Source organism: Peromyscus californicus, unplaced genomic scaffold (assembly GCF_007827085.1).
Source record: "Peromyscus californicus insignis strain IS unplaced genomic scaffold, ASM782708v3 Scaffold_7__1_contigs__length_154581171, whole genome shotgun sequence".
NCBI lineage: Eukaryota > Metazoa > Chordata > Mammalia > Rodentia > Cricetidae > Peromyscus > Peromyscus californicus.
In genome coordinates, this window is record NW_026294595.1 from 127,929,980 (window position 1) to 127,950,550 (window position 20,571).

Sequence of the window (20,571 nt, forward strand, 5' to 3'; positions counted from 1 at the left end):
GCAGCAGTTATGTGGCCATGGAGTGTTCAGGAGGAGGGAGCGCACAGAAGGACATACACATCATTGTACTCTACACCCCAACCACTGTGTCAGGACAGCGGTCCACTTTGGTGGGCCATGATTTGGAGGGGATGTTAGGGGGCTTTGGGAGCACCCAGTTTAAAAGTCGATCAAGCTACACACTTGGAACCCAGGGTCCCTTTCTGCTCAGGTCTCATATTTCAAGATCCTTCCTGTTCAGAGAGCTGTGGTGGAGGAAAAGGCCAACCCTGCCTCAGGAAGAAGGTGGGTCCCTGTTTCAGCATTGCTGTGAGCAACCAGGTTAGTGCCACTACTCTTCCTCATCTCCCTGCAAGGCCCTGAAGGAGACACCACACATATGATGGCCACCTGTGCTGTCACAGGCTGTCAGGAAGGCCCAGGGGACAGAGCTGAGCTCAGAGGTGGCGCCTCACTCAGTGTAGAGTTCCAGAAGACTTCTTGGAGGAGGGGACGCTGGGACAGACACCTACAGAACTAGTGCACATGAACACCAAAGCCAGCTAGCCATGTGACTTACACCTGTAATCCAGACACTGGGTAGGCTGAGGCAGGCTGGTCACAAGTTCCATGCCAGCCTGGGCCACGGAAAGATCCTGTCTCAAAAAATGATTGAAACAAAACAAAAGAAAACAAAGCAGCCACAGCTCTTGGGTGCACACTGTAGCCTGCTGGCCACACCTCCATGACTCCCACTGGCCTCCCTGCTGCCATGCGGCAGCCACCCTGGGGCTTGGTACTGCTCTTCCTTCCCAAGTACCCATCATACTCCCTCCCACTTCCTCTTCGGGTCAAGCTGGTCCCTCTTCCATTTGGATATCTGACTACCATACTCAGTACCTCCAACACCACTTATCTTCTTATTTTATTTCTGTCTCTGGCTGCTGACTGTGTGTGTGTGTGTGTGTGTGTGTGTGTGTGTGTGTGTGTGTGTGTGTGTGGTGTGGTGTGTGTGTCTTCCCTTCAGAGCTATGTGCTCACAGGCTGCCACTGCTTGGAAAGGAGAGAAAGCTGCTCATCCTCAGTGTTCTGCTATGGACACATTAAATGGGAACATGCTGGCTATCTGTGTGTGGTTAAATCAATCACACTACGAAGATTAATTTTATCATCCTCTGTCACTTTTAATTCACGGCCTCTGAAATGTCAAAGGGTGTGCCAGCCCCTGGGAACAACGTTGCTCTTCTGTTCATAGGGACACCCCACATGAGGGAAACAGTAGGCACCCCACAAAGTGCCTGCTGTAGAAAGACTGATTGAATGAATGAATGTCTCTGCACCATTCTCCTGAAACTGCCTGCTCTGGAGTCCTGGGGGTCCCAAGCCGTGGCGGTGGTTGGAGTTGGTGACCCTTTCCCAAATAGGCCCTAGTCCCTTTTCCCAGGCCTGGATTTCTCCATGTTAGGCCTGTGGCTGGATTAGAGATCAGGAGGGTCCAGTTGCTTTAAGGCAGCTTCCTTCCCTCTGGGCCATTTTAAGGGTGGGCAAAGGAGGCAGGGTGGACCCTGTGCCATTGGGGTGGCTGTGAGGGACCTGAAGAGAACTCTATGGGGCTGCCAGAGAACCCACCCACCCTAGCTGGGAGAGGAGCTGGCCACTGTGGCCCCTATGCATTTCATCCCGCCCCTGGGCACAGACCCCAGCCCCGGCTCTCCCCACAGAAGGAAGGCTTAGTTCGGGCCCTCCGGGAAAACCACAATTTGCTCCTGACATGACATATGACGGGTTTCTGGCGGCTGTGCCCCCTTTGTGTCCGCGAGCTGCTGCAGATATATAAGGGCTGCCCCTGGGCTCAGGTGTGGAGCAGCTGACAGGAGGTGGGAACCCACCTGCAGAGCAGGAGGAACAGGCTGGTAAGGTGGCCCCATGTGGCCCTAGGTGGCCCTAGGTGGTCCCAGGTGGCTCCAGGTGGCCTGGCTCCATCCTAACCCCCTTCACAGACCTAGTGACTCTTACTGTCTCATCTGAATAGTGGGTACAGAATGAATCACTCTCAGTGGGAAGAGGGGCTTGGGAGCATCTGAAAGGCAAGAGGAGGGAATCCCCCATCTTATGGATCTGTAGTCCTTGCTATATAACGCCATGGCAGGGTTGGGTGAGTTAGGGCCCAAATCACCCACGACAGAGTTCCAGGCCAGCCTCTTTCTCTAAATCATGGGATTTGACTGCCTTCCTACCATCCTGGTAGTTTTTCCTATGAGAGACCCTAGGGTGGCAAGGCCACTCAGGGTCACATCTTAGTAAACAGGATGTACAGTCAAGTTTGTTGCTCGGTCATGTGGTACCTATTGGGCACCTTTGTGCCAAGGAGAAGGTCTGGGTTGACTCAGTCTGTACTAGAACCTGCAACTTGGTGAGTGAAGAGCTGCTGGATCCTACCCTTACCCATGACAGGTGCCCTTCCAGCCCATGTGAGAGCTGCACGGAGGCCCAAGACACAGTCTCCTCCTTCCTGTAGCTTACAGAGTCGGCCAGCAAGCATAGGGACACATTTGAGTAAATGTAACTTGTGAGAAGTACCTCAAAATAAATATCCCAGTCATTGGTAGGATTCTCCAGACAGGGCAAGGAGAGGAGAAGACAGCAAATCTGACAGACTAGGAGTCAGCCATGAAGTGACACGGAGACCTCCTAGCAACGGGAATAACATGTGCAAAGGCCCTGGGGTGGGGCAGGATTTAGTACACTAGAACCAAGGTGGCTAAAGAGATTTGTGAGTAATAGTGAGGAGCCCTGGGCCTCATCCCTGGGGTAGCGGGAGCCACTGAGGGGTATCTAGTGTGAGGGAATAGATGGAGACACACCTAAAGGGAAATCAGCTCTGTGGATTTATAGTTATAACCAGCTCTTTACGCTCTGCCTTCACCCTGTTTTCCACGTCAGTGACAACGGGCATAGAGGTGGAGAGGAGGGATATTTTAGACTGAGTGCTGTGTGTCTCTGACCAGCTAGTCCTGAAACGGCATTGGCAGCCCACAAGGAAGCAATCTGGAGCCACAGCTCCCTCCCTGCTGTCAAGGAGGGTCTCACTGAAGCATTTACCCCAGACCCTGCCGGGCTTACAGAGCCACATGACAACTATTAAGTCACGTGGATTCAGAGTACAATGTTGGTCCTACTGGTGGTTAGCTCTTGGTTGAGTTCCCTCCAGTTTCTGGGCCTCAGTTTTCCCACCTGCAAAAAGGGATCCCATGCAGGCGTTGGAAGCTGTGCTGGGCAATGCGATGCTTCCCCTATGCGGTGGCTGGATAGGGCAGGAGTAAAGCCACACCTGGCTATCCAGGAAGGAAAGAGGGCTCCAGAGCAGCAGTGACAGTGATGGAGAGCAGGAGGGGTCAGGCTGGGTGTGCAGACCTGGAAAAGTCTCCCCCCTCCCCCACAGGTGTGCAGCTGATGATGCTGGGTGTGTACACCCTGCTTCTGCTCTGGGGCCTGGCCACTCCGAGCCTGGGGCTGCTTGAGACAGTGGGCACACTTGCTCGGATTGACAAAGATGAACTGGGCAAAGGTGAGCCAAGGGCAGGTGGGCAGACTGGGAGGGATCCGATCGTGACTGTTGGCATCACAGACAGCTATTCGAGCCGAGGCTCTCAGTGCTCAGCTGACATATTCTGCTGTATTCTGTGAGCTCCCTGGAGGAGCCGGCACCACACTCTGGCTTGGGCTTGCTCTCCAGCTCCTCCAGTGACCAAGATGCCTCTTCCTGGAGCAGAGAACTGGGCTGTGTAGAGCTGCCTGGGGCTAGTGACAGGCATGGACAAGGGACTTGTTGTGTCGTATCCCCACCTCTTGTATTGGGTGTGATCATCTCAGGGACAGTGCAGGGCTACCCACAGTGGGGCCCCTTCACCCTGCCCACAGTCACAGAGTCAGGCTGTGGACCTCAAGGTTGGGGTTGCTCCTGCACTGCCATCAAATCCCTCGATCCACTCTCCATTCCCGCTGCAGGATAGCACTGGGATTTGGAGCCTGAGTTTGACTCAGGGCCTCACATTGTGTTTGCTCTGACACTAAGCAGTGTCTGCCCCTTTCTGGTCTTTTGTCTGTCTTTAGATGCAGGGATTGTCAGGGGGGCGTGATCATTATTTCCCTGGGTACCATAAGTGGGGCCAGTGGGAGGAGCTCCCGCCTCTTGAATGTGACATGTCAATCCTAGTGGAAACAGCTCCTGAAGCTCAGAGGAAAGGGCAGAGGCTTTGGTCCTGGTCCTCAGGGTGGAGGAAGAGTTTATTGAATCTTCTCCTTCCCTCCTTCTCTGTAGCCATCCAGAACTCACTGGTTGGGGGTCCTATTCTACAAAATGTGCTGGGAACAGTGACATCGGTGAACCAGGGCCTCCTGGGCGCAGGAGGGTTGCTTGGAGGCGGCGGCCTGCTGAGCTACGGGGGCATCTTCAGTCTTGTGGAGGAACTCTCTGGGTGAGGCCTCAGGGCTCTGAGGGGCTCTGCAGGAAGGCTTGTCCCCACCTGCCACTGGGAAGAGGGGCTGTGATCACTGGTAGGCAGTGAGGGTGGTGCAGGAAGGTGGGGGAGAAAATAACTGTGAGCCTGGCAGGGCACGCAGAGCCTCACGCCACTGTCGCTCAGGTGTGGGTGGAGACAATTGCAGTGGCTTGCTGTGTGACCCGGGGAAGGTTGCTTGGTTTCTCTGGGCTAACCCAGGTGTCTGTCTGGCTCCTTCCTTCATCTCTTTTGGGTGTCTGTTCAGAAGACTCTGGCCCTGCCGAGCTCCTCCTCAGCCCCTCCACACTTCAGGGTCTCCAGGGGACGCTCACTCTGTACACACCACACATTTTACTGGTTTGTCACCACAGTAGATTATAAAACCGAGGAGGGGAAGAATTCTCATCGGAGCTGTTCCCTGGAATGCCCTCATTGCATAAACAGGGCTTTGTGATAAGTTTAGAATGAAAGACATGAGCAAGTGGCTAATACTTTGAGCAGAGCAGTCACCAACAGGGGTTTCTAGGTGACCCTAAGCACTGCTGGTAAGTTGGTCTACCAAATGCAGAGATGAGACACGTGTCAACTCCCTCCGCAGGTGAGTGGGTGGAAGCCACACAGGGAAGGTCCTCGCTGTGCTCACTCGGTGGTGGAGGGGACCATGTGTGTGTAGGACTGCAGCCCACGCGCTTGGTCATGGCCGGAGCGAATCAGGGCATCTAGTCGGTTGAGGAGCATAGGCTTGTGATGACAGAGGAGATGGGGGCCTGGCCCCCACATAGCACCCACATCTCCGAGGGCGGCTGGTGACGGCTGAGACCGCTCAGCTTCGTTGAGTCACTCTGAGGTAGACCTTGTCAGTGTCTGGGTTTTACACATGTGGACGTTGAGACACAGAGCAGTGTGATGTTTTCCTAGTCACAGTGAGGTAGCCACAGAGCAGGGGTGTGAAGTGTCCTGGTTGGATATCACGATATCGGGACAGCGTTAATATGTATGCAGCAGGCCAAAGAGAACCATGTAGTCAGTGAGCACTCAAAAAACGCTATCACTATTACTAGATTCCACATCTCTCCATACCTCCCTGGCTGAATGAGCCTCATGTCGTCCTTGCTTCAAGGAGCTGTAGAATGTGCCAAAGCCTGATATGACAGGGCTGTAAACTACAGGCTGAGAACCAGGAAGGAGGACTTCCTGGAGGAGGGGATGTCTGTCTGAAATCAGGAAACCCAGGAGGACTCAGCCAGCTGGAGGAGAGTGCCAAGTTAAAGGGTGTCAGGAATGGGAGCTCCAGGCAGGAACAGTGAGAATGAGCTGGAAGGATAATAAGAAATCCCTTGTAGGGTGTTCTCTGGGTGGTGCCCAACGTCACAGGTAGAGACCTAATTAGGGCTGAGGAGGCTGCCAGATAGGACAGGGCCTCCAACTGTGATGCTGGGGTTACATGGCTCAGCCTGGACCATACCGGGAATCTGCTGGTCAGGGTCCGCCCAGGCCCCAGCGTATGTAGGAGTGAGCAACCTACTCCACCCCTTCTCCAGGCTGAGGATAGAGGAACTTACTCTGCCCAAAGTGTCAATCAAGCTGCTGGCAGGGTTCGGGGTGCAGCTGACCCTGCACACCAAGGTCAGCCTGCATGGCTCCGGGTGAGTGTGCTTCTGGGAGCCCCCATCCATTGCCTCCCCCATTTTCCCTACCCTGCTTCCTTCCCAAGGGACTCCCATTCTGTTTCTCTTGGGCCCCACTCTATTCCATTCCCTCAGAGAACCCCACCTCATTGATGATCCCCAGACTTCCGTGGCATTTCTCAGGCTCTCCTCCACTGCCTGAGGTGGGGAAGAGGGGGGTGCAGATGCTTGGGGGCCAGGCCCCCTGCCATCCAGGCCCAAGGATGGAGTGGGCATGGCCTGGGCGTGGTGAGATGGGGAAGGCCTGGGAGGCAGGCCATATTCATTTTGGGGGTCTTGCAGTCCCCTGGTGGGCCTCTTGCAGCTGGCAGCCGAAGTGAATGTGTCCTCGAAGGTGGCCCTGGGCATAAGCCCACGGGGGACACCCATTCTGGTCCTTAAGCGCTGCAACACACTCCTGGGCCGCATCAGTCTGACGTCAGGGTGAGTCTCTGGCTTGGGACCAGCTTGTTCACATCCAGCCTGTCTCCCAGCTCTGCCTGAGAATGTCATGCTGCCCTGCAGCCCCAGGCTTTGTCCCAGGCATGAAAACCAAGCCGTAGCTCACAACACACCTACTCCAGAGTGACGTCCTTCTCCTGTCTCTAGGGTCCTGCTCAGGGCTCCCTATCTCCCAGAATCTCTCTGTCCCTGCTCTCAGCATGTAGGAGCCTCAGCTTTGCCTCTGACTTGTGTGATTCTGGGACCATTGCTCCAGGTCAGGGCCTCTGTGTCTCCTTCTGTGTGCGTCGGCACACACCTTCACATCCACCTGCCCAGACTCGTGACCAGCCTCACTCTAGGGAGAGAGCAGAGCCCCTGCAGGGCAAAAGGTCTTCCCAAGGTCTCAGACGCAGACGAGGCAGGCACAGAAGCTGGTCTCTGACGCTGCGCTGTCCTCCCCTGGCTCACTCCTCCTCTGTCTCCCTGGCACTGTCTTCATCCTAGGCCAAGCCCCAGCTCCCCGACCTTGCTGGCTTGGTGTTAGCGCCAGTAAAGGATGGAGGTCCTCTGTAAAGGCTTTAACAGGGATGGGGCCTTTGGGCTTCTTAAATTCCAGTGTCTGTTCTGATGGTCTTTGGGTAGTAAGCCCAGGGTACTGCTGCTGTCTGGGAATGTGGCTTTGTGCTCGTCTGACCTGTATCCCCATGGTCTCCAGACAGGTCTGAGCCCAACCAATATCGCTTATCCTCAGGCTATCAACCCATTCATTTATTCATTCATTGTTTATTGAGCCCCATGCTAAGCCAGACATTGCTGCACATGCAAATGACCCTTGCCTACAACTGTTGGGTGGGACAGCGGGGGATGGGGGTGGGGGTGGTCGGACACTTCCGGAGCACAGGCTGCATAGTAGGCATGTGTGGTCCCTCTCTAATCTGGCAGTGACACAGGATAGGGTGAGGCTGTCTAGCCAGGGAAGCTAAAGCCATGGGTGGACCATAGGAAGGCAGAGCCAGGGCTTAAATACAGGTCCCCAAAGCCCCTGGAACCTCACCAAAGGAAGAGACAGGAGAAAGGCAGAGCCACTGGTCCACCTGGCCTGCCGTCCACCTGGCCTGCTGTCCACCTTCACGTCTCCTCCACCCAGGCTGCTGCCCACACCGATCTTTGGGCTCGTAGAACAGACACTGTGCAAAGTGCTGCCCGGACTGGTGAGTTTGCGCCCGCGCCCCTCTCCCCCCCCCCCCCGCCACTCCCCTCCCACCCACCCCGGGCTGCCAAGGGCAGTTAGCTGGCATCCCTAAGATATGTGAGGAGAACTGTGTGGGTGGAAGTGGATGGATAGTCTACTCTGGACTGAAGGAAGCAGTGAGGCCATGGGAAGGGAGAGGACATCTCAGGTGGACCCAAGGAGGCTCATCCCGGGCTCTGGGGCTGTGTGCTGGAAGCGCTTTCGCCAGAGTCCTTGGCTGTTACTCTGGGTGGGGTTGTGCTGTGGCTTCTCTGTCTGGTGCTCCTCCTGGGCTGCCCAGGGCTGCAGGTTACACCAGCTGCCTGCCTGCAGCCACTCCCCCCCACCTCCTCCCGTGCTGAGCTGGAACTTGGGGCACCAGTCTTGTCTCACCCTGTCATATGTGTCTGCCGATACTGTGACCTTGGCAGGCAGCCAGCCCTTCATCTCCGACCCCAACTGTAGACTGAGGTGCTGGGCTGGAGTCTCACTTGGGTGGGCCAAGTGCCTGCTTGGTGCACTCACAGCACAGGGTCCAGTGAGTGCAGGGCAGAGTGTGATGGGTTTTTTGGATGACAGGGAAGATGAGGTACCTTGGGACTTCTGACCACAGGTCTTCTGGAGTGGCAGGACAGACCTGCGACTGTAGAGGGAAGAACAGCTATTGTGCCCTTGCTTCAGTGATCTCTGTAATCTCTACCGCACACCCCCCAACAGCCTTTAGCACTTCCTAATGGGGTTCATGTAACAGAGATGTGAAATGGGGTGCCCGTGTGCGCTGTGCCCTCCGTCCCCAGCCTGTCCCCACACTCTGCTTTGAGCCTCAGCACCACAGAACCAGCCGTTTTGGAGAGAGGCGGCTGTCTCCTGCCCCAAGCAGGGTACACCCTTATCTCTCCAGTGACCTCCGTCTCCTCCTGTACAGCTGTGCCCTGTGGTAGACAGCGTGCTAAGTGTGGTGAACGAACTCTTGGGGGCTACGCTGAGTAAGTAGGGGCCCTGTCCCTTCCCTGTGATCCTTCTCTCACCATTGAGCAGGTGGCCATGGAGGGAAGTGAGGGGAGAGGGGACTCTTCCTCCTCAGACTGTCCACTCCACTTTGGGGCAATCTCTGGAAACCCTAGGGTGGAGACCTAGGAAGGGGTACTAAGGAGCATGTCTAGGGAGGAGCCCAGCTGGCACAGGGTGCAGAGCCTCAGAGCAGCCACATCTGAGATCTCCACCTGCTGGCTGCTGCAGACAGACAGACACTCACTGAGCACCCAGGGTCTGCAGACAGGCAGACAGACACTCACTGAGCACCCAGGGTCTGCAGACAGGCAGACACTCACTGAGCACCCAGGGTCTGCAGACAGACAAACAGACACTTGCTGAGCACCCAGGGTCTGCAGACAGACAGACAGACACTCACTGAGCACCCAGGGTCTGCAGACAGGCAGACACTCACTGAGCACCCAGGGTCTGCAGACAGACAAACAGACACTTGCTGAGCACCCAGGGTCTGCAGACAGACAAACAGACACTCACTGAGCACCCAGGGTCTGCAGACAGACAGACACTCACTGAGCACCCAGGGTCTGCAGAGAGGCAGACAGACACTCACTGAGCACCCAGGGTCTGCAGATAGACAGCCACTGAGAACTTGGGGCTGAAACAGGAGGCAAAGCTTCTCTGTGGAGATGGAAGCCACAGGCCCAGAGGCTTCAGCCAGGCAGCCACGGCCATGCAGCCCAGTGACTCCATCTCTCTGCTTTGTGGAGACCTCTGTACTTGGGGAAGTATGAGAAGGTCAGGGCAGGATGGTGCTCTGGCCACACCTCCGTCAGGTAGGCATGGGTCAGCCACAGCAGGCCTAAAAACAGGAGCACAGGTTTTGTCACTGTGTGGTCTCGGTCTGTGGCCCTCCGCTAGCTAGGTGAGATGGGGTGACAGCAGCACCCCAATGAGTTCTGGGTTAAAGGTAAGTATGCAGCAGGTGCTCAGTAAATGACAGTTCCTGGCAGCTGGGTTGAGGTTGTCCTGTCTGCCCTCTCTCCTGCAGGCCTGGTGCCCCTTGGGCCTCTGGGGTCTGTGGAGTTCACTCTGGCTACACTGCCCCTCATCTCCAACCAGTACATTGAACTGGACGTGAACGTGAGTGTCTCAAGACCAATTCAGCAGGATCAGTGAGGGAGCCACAAGGTGGATGGGGATCCCGGGCAAGGCCAGGAGGCTGAGCCGTCACGGACCCCCCTGTCTCTGCTGTCTTCTGCCCTGCAGCCCATCGTGAAGAGCGTAACTGGTGATGTCATTGATTTCCCCAAGCCACGCCTCCCAGTCAAGGTGCCCCCCAAGGAGGACCACACCTCCCAAGTGACTGTCCCACTCTACCTCTTCAGCACCGTGTTTGGGCTCCTGCAGACCAACGGTGCCCTCGACCTCGACATAACCCCTGAGGTGGTGAGTGGGATCCGGCGATGCTGGGGAGGGACACCTGCTCCCCGGCCTTGGCAGAGCTGGCGCTGAGTTTCCCCATAGTCACTCACAGCCTTGCTTAGCCTGTTCTCTGTAAGTGAGGGCTGGGTGTGTGTAGAGCACACACGCTGTTGTCCACCCTGTCCTAGAGGAGGATGTCAACAATCCTTCATACCTTCACGTCTGAAGCCTTCTAAACTCAACCCTCCAGAAAGCCACCCCCTACAGCCAGAACTGGCATAGAGTGAAGGCAGCTTTCCTCCTGTCCTTGCACCAATGAACCTTTCTTGAGTGTAAGCTATTTTACACGAATGTAGGAATGGCTAACATCTCGTCTACTTTCTTAAGAGTAGATTTGAGTTGGAGGGAAAAAAAAAAGCTAGGGTTAGACTCTGCCTAAGGTCACTTTCACTTTTGTTCTGGAGCTTCTGGGACTTCCTTGCTTCTGTTCCAGTGGTTTAAAAGGCCTGACCTTTAGAAGCCCCACAAGAGGCATTTTCTTGGTCTCAGCTTACCTAGAAGAGTGATCTCTGAGCTATGGGGAGGCCTCACATACAGCTTAGGCTTAAGGCAAGAGGGTTGGCCTGTCACCTCATGCAGGGTGGGAAGGGGTCTCTAGGAGTCTTTAGCTGAGCATAAGGCAGAGTCTAAAGGAGGGAAATGTGTCTGTTGTGGAATATTTGTTTACATTGTAAAGATGTATTTTTGCCAGGGTGCCTTCTGATTGGTTTAATAAAGAGCTGAATGGTTAATAGCTAGGCAGGAGGTATAGGTGGGACTTCCTGACAGAGAAAGAGAGAGGGAGAGGAATCAAGGAGACACCAGGAGATGTAAGACAAGTTGGAGGTACAGAATGAAAGAAGGGTAAAAAGCCACATGTTAGAATGTAGATGAAAAATATGGGTTAATTTAAGATATACGAGATAGTTAGAAACAAGCCTAAGCTATAGGCCGAGCTTTCATAATTAATATGAAATCCATGTCATTATTTGGGGCCTGGCAGAACAGAGAAAGACTCGATATATATGGTGCCACATACTGGGTGTCATATGTAGCAAGTCTTTTTCTGTACCACCAGCTCCCAAATAACAACATGGAGACTTATAATTAATTATGAAAGCTCGGCCTTACCTTAGGCTTGTCCCACTAGCTCTTATTACTTACATGAACTCATTTACTTTAATCTACATTCTGTCACGTGACTTGTTACCTCATATTTCTGTACTGCTCATGCTGCTTTTTCCACATCTGGTTAGTGACCCCAACTTTCTTCCTCTCTGAATCCTCTTTGTCCCCAGAAATCCTGCCTAACTTCTTCCTACCTAGCTATCGACCATTCAGCTCTTTATTTAACCAATCACAGTGACACATCTTCACACAATGTAAAGGATATTCCGTAACGTGTGTCATCGGATGACTTATGACTGGGGCTGTGAGCTCTTTGATGAGACGTCATGCCAGAACACACCTTATGCTGTCACCATCATGGTGTGTTGGCTGAGCCCGAGAGTGCTCCTGGAGCCCTGGGGTCAGAGTGTGGACAGATCTTTTTTTTTTTTTTTTTTCTTTTTCTGAGACAAGGTTTCTCCGTGTAGTTTTGGTGCCTTTCCTGGATCTTGCTCTGTAGACTAGGCTGGCCTCGAACTCACAGAGATCCGCCTGGCTCTGCCTCCTGAGTGCTGGTGACAGATCTGTTCTTATAGGTGGTTTATGTGGGGTCACTATTGCTTAGCAATCTGATAGGACCATGGTGACCACTACTACCTAGCTACCCCAAGGGCCCAGTGTGATCACACTTCCTAACATTTCAGGTAGAGCTGGAAATCTTATCTGAACCCCCTGACGTATAAAGACTGGAAATGGTCATATTCATGAGTGATCACTGGGGTGATGGACAAGAATACCTGGGGCCAAACCTGTACTTTCTGCTAGGGTCTGGCAGCAATGAGAGGGGTCTGATAACAGGCAGCTCAGTTGCATATCCTGCACATCCTGGTCTGCCGTTAGCCAAGGATAGACCCTGGGCAGAGCTTTAGCATCCTTTGTGTAAAGTGAGGGTAGTGTTAGCTCAGCTGCTGAACTGCTGTGTGGGCAGTGCAAGGGAAGCTGGGAAGAGCGCTCTACACCATCTGGCACCTGGTACAGGGTCAGTCATCACTAATAGGTGGGAATGTCTGTGGCGAGGCAAGGTGGGAGGGACATATTCCTGTCTTACGCACATGCACGGGGATTCCTTCCTTCTCCACCAACCTCTTGTTTGCTCTCATGTCCAGGTTCCCAGAAATATCCCGCTGACAACGACCGACCTGGCAGCTTTGGCCCCTGAGGTATGTGGCCCTCTTAGGGGTTCCATCAGCGTGGCTCTTTCCCCATGAACCTGAATGGACTCCAGAGTCTTCCCCAGGGCATCTCTCTAGACACCCATGATTAATACTGAGTCCAAATTCATACTAAAGTGTGGAGTGCTAACAATCATATTCTTTCCTGATAGCACAACTGACTGAGGAAAGAACCAGAGTGTCCCAGAAGCCACCTGAGTTTGGTGGTCACAGGCACTCCTGCAGGCAGAGGACAGGAGAGTCTTCCCAGGCCACTGCTGTGGTCCTTCCTCGGTGGACACTCAGTAGAAGGAAGCACTCAATTAGAGCATTCTGTGTGTCCCAGTGACACCTGGCTTTTGAGAAGTGATGGAAATCAGAATAACACAGCAGTTTAGAACAGAGTCATGCCCCCACCCCAGAACACCCACATGCTGGAATCTGAAGGCCAGTGTCCCAAGCTCAGATTCCCAAGTTACCGAATTATCAATGCTGGGAATCACAAGATTCACCCTCAAGGGTCCCCCAGACCTGAAGATGTCCCCTGCTCTTGCTCTTCTCTGTCCTGGAGAAGAGAGAGGAGAAGAGTCATGGATGGGGATAGTGATTAGTACAAGATCTTAGGGTCCAGCTTCCCCATAATTCATCTGGGACTGGACCCACCACTTTCCAGCTGGGAGAATCAGAAATCATGCTGATGTTGTGATGACTACTATTACCTTAGGGATCTTAGAGTGGCGGCAGAGTCTGAGGGGAGTTGGACAGAGGGACAGAGGATGCAGGTGGCTGCTGCACTGGGTGTGAAGGACACGGTCTGTGAGTCCATGAAGGGGATGGCTTCAGGCGGCCTCAGGGAGCGAGAGGGGACTTGCATCTCTCAGCCTTGCATCAAAGCTGAAGGGCAGAGGAGTCTCAGGAGAGGAGGGGCCTGGGACTGGATATTCAGGAGACCCTCTTGAGGGCAGGAGGCAGGTTGGGTGGCAAAGACAGCTGGGAGGGCCCTCGGGTTGCAGCGGTTTGTGTTTGTTGTTTTATTTTTGACCCTTGAACTTGTTATTTCGCCAAGGCTAGCTTTCAGTCTTGATCCTTTTGTGCTGGGAGTTGTGATGTGTGCCCCCACGCCCAGCTTGCTTAGGGAAGCTTTTGCCTGTGCAGGAAGTCTGATCTGGTGGCCCCACGGGTTAGAGGCTTGCCACCTTGATGAGGCCAGGTGCCTGCTAGCCTGGGCCAGGCTGTAACCTTGATGCCAAGCATGGCGCCTCTTACCTAGTAGACGGCCAGTGTGTCCGTCTGTCGGCTGTCTGACTGTCTGTTTCTAATACTGGGCATCTAAGCTGTCTTCATGCCTGCTCTTCTCTTCTCATCTCTCCCAGGCCCTGGGGAAGCTGCCCCCTGGTCAGCACCTCCTGCTCTCCATACGGGTGACAAAAGCACCCATGGTCGTGCTGAAGAGCAAGAAGGCCTCGGTCTCCATCCCAGCGACCATCCATGTGCTGTCTTCTGTCCCTCAAGGAAGTCCTGTAGCCCTCTTCCAGTTGAATGGGGTAAGTGGTTGAGAGGAGGGTGGGAAGCCTCATGTGGCACAGCTAGGTCCCCCATATGATCTCTGAACTAAACCTAGCTGTTTAGTCAGCTTCCACCAGCCCCTAATTCTTCTCTGGCCCAGTGGGCCCACACTGTTTCCTTGAGTCCTGGGAGTTGCTCCCCAGTGGCCTGCCTCTGCTCAGCTGAACCTGTTGCCTGCCTCAGCCTGCTGGTCCCGCATGCCTTGTGCTCCACCTGCCCTGCTTGTCTCCTCTGCTATCTTTCTAGGATAGCTCAAGTGCCCTAGGAAGCCTCTAGCTCCCCCATGGGTTAAACAGGGGGTCTCTCCAAGGTCTGCAGCCAAGAACTCCCACAGCTCCTGCCACACAGTAAGACCCGAGCAACCCATGGCAGGAATGGCCAGAGGTTCTCCTGGCACCCAGGCTACTGTTCCTATGCCTTGCAGAGTCAGGGAAAACATCTACCCTCTCTTCTCCCCAGGTTATGACTCTAAATGCCCAGCTGGCTCCATCCACTACCAAGCTGCACATATCCCTGTCCCTGGAACGGTAATGTGGGGTCCTAGGGTGGCCTTGTCCCTCCCTCTAGACACAAGAATCAGGAACTGGCTAACATAGGGGCTCACTTTGGTTCACAACACTGGTATTGGTTCACAACACTGAGCTGGGTGTTTAGTGGATTTGTCTCACCTTAAGCCCCACAGGAAGGGGATGTGGTGGTCTCTACAGATGAGGCAGTGGGGCTCAGAGGAGGTGGCTCTGATTAGCCCCGTCACTGCTCCCTATGCTCAGAGATTGCTCCTTACAGTGAGCCTGCCCCAGGACGTGGAGGCTGCACCCTGTGCCATCAGCCTGAGGCTGACCACAGGGACAGGAGCCCCAGATGCTTCTGCCTCGTATGGACTCCTTCCTTAGATTCCCCTTGTTAACTGGATATCCAGAGAATCCAAACAGCTAAGATGAAGGCCGAAGATCATTCTCTTCATGCTTTCACACACTTCCCAGCACAGCACTTTACAGTTTGTAAAGTAGACTGTAACATAGACTCAAGCAATGAACCTGTGATCTAGGCCTCCCTCTCCAGCTGGTGCTCTGGCTACGAAGTCTGTCTGGCCCCTGTCTCAGTGGTAGAGGATTTCCCAGATGTCTTTGAGACTTGCCCGTCCTGAGCCACAGCACCCAGTATTACATCTCCCTGCTTTGGTACCCACAACTTCCCTGTGGTTCCATTGCTGCCCTCCTCCACCAGGTCTGCTGCCCGCTCATCTCTGCCTCTTAGTGGCAGTTCATGCCACAGCACTTCAGAAGAGAAGACGGAGGTCTAGACTTGCCCTGAACTGCACTTGGGTCACCTGGTACACACTGCTATTAGTGAGCACCTGCTGGATGTGGACTGGTCCATGTGCAGTGTCAGGCTAGGGAAAGGCCACTCATACACACAGGCAGATGGGTACCTGCTGGGAGGTCTCAGAAGGGAAGTAAGGGCCTCCCAGGCCATTTCACAAGGAGGAAGACAGAGACCCTGGGCCGAGGCTGGAGAGAGATAAACTAGGCCTGAGTCCTGTTCCTTGTCCCTGGAAAGCCATGACTGGCGTGGGCCAGGGTAAGCTAGATGAACAGCTCTCAGCAGGATGTGAGGAGCTGCTAGGACCTCTCAATATTTCTTTTCTCTCTGTCAGGCTGAGTGTCCAGCTGGCCTCCTCCTTTCCCCAACCTTTTGACGTAAGTTCCTGGGAAGAAGGAGCTTGGCAGAGGGCAGAACATTTGGGTGGGGAGTGGGGGCTGAGTCAAGGTCATGGCTGCCTCTGTATGGGCCCAGCTCCAACAGATCAGAGCAGAAAAACAGAGGGAGTGTGCTAGTGTTCATGCTTTGTGTTTGCTTGTGCACCTGTGTGTGTGTGTGTGTGTGTGTGTGTGTGTGTGTATGTATGTAAAAGTGGCACTGATCATCTTAGGAAAGCCAAGCCAATCCCGTGTTCTTCCAAGGTCTTGGATCCTCATTTGTAAACGTCTAAAGGCTCACAAGGTCCAAAGATCTGGAACTTCACGCAAAGTCCTGAGCCCAGAAAGTTCTAGCATTTCAGAGCCCCACAGAGCCCTGAGGCTCCTGATTCTCAGAGACTTCTGAGGTTCTGAAATCTCAGGGACAGCCTTAGATTCTAGAATTTTCTGAAGGCTCCCAAACTATCTAAATTCTAAGGTCAGAATTATGGTACTGGAGATGGACACATTTCCTTCTCCCTTTGTCAGCCACACCCACCCTAACCCACAGAATCTTCTAGAATGAAATGTGTTCTAAGATCCCAGGCTAAGGGTGAAGCTTGTATTAAGCAGAGTCTCAATTGGTATTGGGTAGACAGCCCAGTTCAGGCGACCCGTTACCTGTCAGAAACTATTTCTTCAGCCTTGCTGGAGGCTTCCAGGCCTCTCGTTTCCCATGAAGTCCTACCCACACCATCCTCTGTTGCAGGCATCCCGTCTAGAAGAATGGCTGAGTGATGTGGTCCGGGCTGTCTATGTGCAGAGGCTCAACGGTATGGCTGAACTGGAGACGGGTTTGCTCCTCGCCCCCTTGCACTGATGAGAAAGGCACTGAGGCCAGAGAGATGCCAGTGTTTCCATTCACGCAGCAGTGACCAACACCATCGTGCTCTGCTTTGGGCTGCCAGAGTTAACCTCACCTGGGCCCTGCTTAAGTGCTCACAGTCAAGTGGGAAGCAGCCGTATCAACTAGAGCTGACAAAGGGTACAGGGACTGATGCGTCTAGGAGATGTGGCTGAAGGGGAACCACAAATGGGACATAGAAAAGATGGGAATTGTCTTGTTTTGTTTGGGTATGGTAGGGTAAATAGGAATTTGCCACAAGAAGCTGAGTTCCCATAGGGAGAAGGGTCTGTCCATCATCAGGGTTTGAGACACCCCCATCGTTGTCTTCAACCATTTTCTCTTCACAGAACACCTGGAGGTTGGGATACCCCTACCTAAGATTCTCAATGTCAACTTTGCCAATTCAGCAGTAGACGTCATTGAGGTGAGCCTCCCTGTGGATGTGCCCCAGATGTCACTTAAGCTTATGCCTGGAGAGACATGTTTGACACCTCTGAGGGGCATGCTCTGCCTCACCCTCTGACCTGCCTCTGTATCATTTCTATATAGCTTATCTCAGAAATAGCTAATATATAGCACATGTATTTCTACTTTTTCCTTCCTTGCCTGTGGCAGACATTGTCAATCAATCACCGAATTCTGTTGAATTATGACATGTCTGACCTGAAGAAGGAACCTCAAATAAACTCACAGAACTCACAGTTCTTTGGTTCACGGATAGCAAATACTTGTTTTGATCTTCTCTCATCTTGTGCCTGTGGCAGGCATGACTAATAGATTGTGATACCCTCAACACACTTTTTTTTTTGGCCACAAACCTGTTCAAATCAGCCTACTTCTGAATCTTGGGACAGCTCTAGGAAGTGAGCAGAACAGGGGTTTCTGTACCAGTTTTTAAGCTGAGGAGTAAGACCAAGGGGTGTCAAGGTTATTCAGTATGTTATTTGTAAAAATGGCCCTTGAACTTAAGTCTGAGTCAGCAACCTGACCCACACCAGACACATTCACCTGCTCAACCCTCATTTAATGCTGGGTCTCAGAGCAGGTGGCCAGGCATGAGGGGCAGCAGATATGTAGGACTGGGGCTTGGAGACCTAACTGAGAATTCCTATTCTTGCAGAATGCAGTTGTGCTGACCGTGGCTCCATGAGGCAATATGGCTGCTACTCTTCCTGTCCACTTCAGAGTCCTGTCTGTCTACACTCAGTTTTCTTCCCAGTCTCTAGCCTGCATTGGTGACAGTATAAGTGCCCCCTGTCCACCTGGGTCCACCTTGCCCTCTGTCCCTGTGACTCTGCTTGTTTGAGGGTGGGGAACAGCTGGGCAGCCACAGGTCTGCTTCACAAAGCACACAGCACCTTGGTTCAGTCCCAGCTTCAATAAACTGATCCTTGGTCTTGTGTCTGCCTGCTGGTTCATTCCCTAATGATGCAGGAGCAGCATTGGCCTTGGCTTCCATTGACCGCCCTCATTCTAAGCAGGAACTATTGAGAGACAAGGGGACCTGGGGCCTAGTTCTTGGAGTGCTGTGTCCCATTCCACCTGGCTGGCCTGAGAAGCCTTTGGTCCTTGTCATGCCTCTCCAACTCTTCTTCTCCCTGTGGTTCATTCCCCACTCTCCCTCCTCCATAACCTGTGTCTCTAACTTTTGGACACTTCTTAGAAGGATATATGAGCTGAATTTTGAGGGGTGAGTAGGAGTTTTCCAAGGAGAAAAGGAGCTGAAACTCCATGAAGCAAGGCTGAGTGAGGCTTGCCCTGCCCTGGAGAGATGCCCATTGACCCAAGAGAAGACAGGGATGTCACTAGAACAAGAGAGTACGACCAAATGCTCTTGACACATGGCATGGTCAGCTTCATTCACCAGTGTGACAGCTCTCCAGGAGACACAGTTTAAAGGATTTATTTGGGCTCATGCTTTTGGAGATTTCAGACTGTGACAGGCTGGCTCCATCCTATGGACTGCAACTGAGGCAGATATCATGGTACTGGGGTGTGTCAGGAATTCCTTCCTCCTCCTTCCTGTCCTATTCCCTAGGCTTCTAGCCTATGGAATAGCGGTGCTGCTCACATCTGGGATGGAGCTCCCCTCAAGTTCATTGCTCAAACAAATTCATCACTAAACAAAAAAAGATTAGTAAAGTAGGTTTTACTAGTCCCCCAGGCATCACCCAATGCACACGGGAGGAAGCCGCCCAAGCTCCCACTCTGTGGTCCAGGCAGTCTTCTATTGCAGCTAAAGGGGCCCAGATGCCTGGCCTTGAGCTCTGTCTCAGTCCCATATTCCCATATGTGCTGAGGGACTGCAACAAGATGTCTAAAACTGGCTGGTTCACAATGGACGGGAGTTTACTGGCTCGCCATTCTAGAGGACAGGACATCCAAGATGGAGGGGCTGAAGTCTGCTGGGGTTCTTCTGGATGTGCCATCCCATAATGCCAGACAGCAGGCCAAAGACAGGAAAGAGATGAAGAGGGAGAGGAAAAAGGAGAGGGAAACACACACACACAAACACACACACACACACACACACACACACACACACACACACACACACACACGCACACACGCACAGAGGTGGGGGCGGGGGAGAACACTTTTTTTAGGAACCAATTCCACACTGTGGAATTCACCTCTTGCCTGATAGAGGGGTACTCATCTGTGCATGAGGCTGGAGTCCCCACAAACTCAACACCTCCCACTGGCTCCATCACACAGGGAGCACATCCAGACCACAGCAGATGCTTGTCTGTGACACAGGGAAGTCACGGTTCTCACCCAGTTCCTCAGAGGGCTGAAGTCAGCCCTTGTCAGGTGCTGGAAAGAGAGCTTGGCATGTGTGAGTGAGTAGCAACCTGGTCAGATCTTCACATGGCTTCCTATTCCTGGATCTTCTCCCGGAGTTAGGCTGGAACCCTTGTTCCTACCATTGGGGTGCTTAGTGTCCACATCAAGACACCTGGTCTAATTCTCACACTTGACTGAGAGTTCCCCAAAGTCAGGGACGGAGTCTGCTTACCACCCTACTAAGGACTGAATCCCACAGTGCCCAGACTGAGGGGGGGTTCCATGCTGCTGTGGATTAAGTATGAAATGTCTCCATAGGGCTCATATGCTAAAGCTTGATCCCCAGATAGGTAGCACTATGGTGGCATGGGGGATCAACTTTCCTTCTCCATGTCCTTCTGCCATGGTGTTCCACCATTCCACAGGCCTAAAAGCAATGGAGCCAGGTGGCCACAGACTGAGACCTCTGAGCTAGAAGAACCGTTCCTTCCTTTCAATCATTTTCCTCAGGTGTTGCATCACAGTAATGGGAAAACTGATGCTACAAATCCTGGTTTTACAATTGGGAAACTGAGGCTTCTGGGAAGTGATATCAGACAGATCCTAAGTGGCAAAAGCAGGAAGTTTGTGACTCAACCAAGATCCTGTTGACCCTAATTCCAAAGCTGGGCTGTTGCCTGTGATGCTGGTGTCACACACTCACAAAGGGTTAGGCACAGTCCCATATGCCTTTGCACTCTTATGTTCAACTTCTCGAATTAGTCCTGCTTTCTAGTGATTGTACAGGAAACTGAGGCACAGGGAATTAAAGTGACAAGCCAAGGCTACACAGATCAGGATTTGAACTCAGTGTCTCTCCTCCAGATACAGAACCCTGGTTCTGAACTTCGACTCTTGGGATAGGGGATAGGACACGGTGTGAAGAGTGCCCCCTATGGGCAGTTCTAGTGAACTGACCATTCATACAGGGGACAGAGCTGAGGGGAGGAGGCTATGGTGGAGCTGGGGCTTTCTGTCTCAACAGAGTGACCCAGTAC

General features: G+C 53.1%; 1 protein-coding gene across 1 annotated transcript; it reads left to right on the plus strand.

Annotated features, from left to right (window-relative positions):
- The first annotated feature begins 3,432 nt into the window (after positions 1 to 3,432).
- Positions 3,433 to 18,028, plus strand: Bpifb3 (BPI fold containing family B member 3). Its single transcript, XM_052726409.1, has 15 exons — positions 3,433 to 3,547; positions 4,301 to 4,457; positions 6,023 to 6,127; positions 6,452 to 6,592; positions 7,740 to 7,803; positions 8,749 to 8,809; positions 9,865 to 9,956; positions 10,083 to 10,262; positions 12,551 to 12,604; positions 13,969 to 14,139; positions 14,621 to 14,688; positions 15,819 to 15,861; positions 16,610 to 16,673; positions 17,095 to 17,171; positions 17,868 to 18,028. Exons 1-15 carry the CDS (start codon positions 3,433 to 3,435, stop codon positions 17,895 to 17,897), a joined length of 1,422 nt encoding a protein of 473 aa, XP_052582369.1. The 3' UTR covers positions 17,898 to 18,028.
- The last annotated feature ends 2,543 nt before the right edge of the window (positions 18,029 to 20,571 follow it).

Excerpts from the sequence above, each read along its gene's own strand:
- Bpifb3 (XM_052726409.1), top strand. The coding sequence starts at position 3,433 with ATGATGCTGGGTGTGTACACCCTGCTTCTGCTCTGGGGCCTGGCCACT. Across the intron at positions 9,957-10,082 it reads ACATTGAACTGGACGTGAAC|CCCATCGTGAAGAGCGTAAC; the intron begins GTGAGTGTCTCA and ends TCTGCCCTGCAG. Across the intron at positions 17,172-17,867 it reads CAGCAGTAGACGTCATTGAG|AATGCAGTTGTGCTGACCGT; the intron begins GTGAGCCTCCCT and ends CTATTCTTGCAG.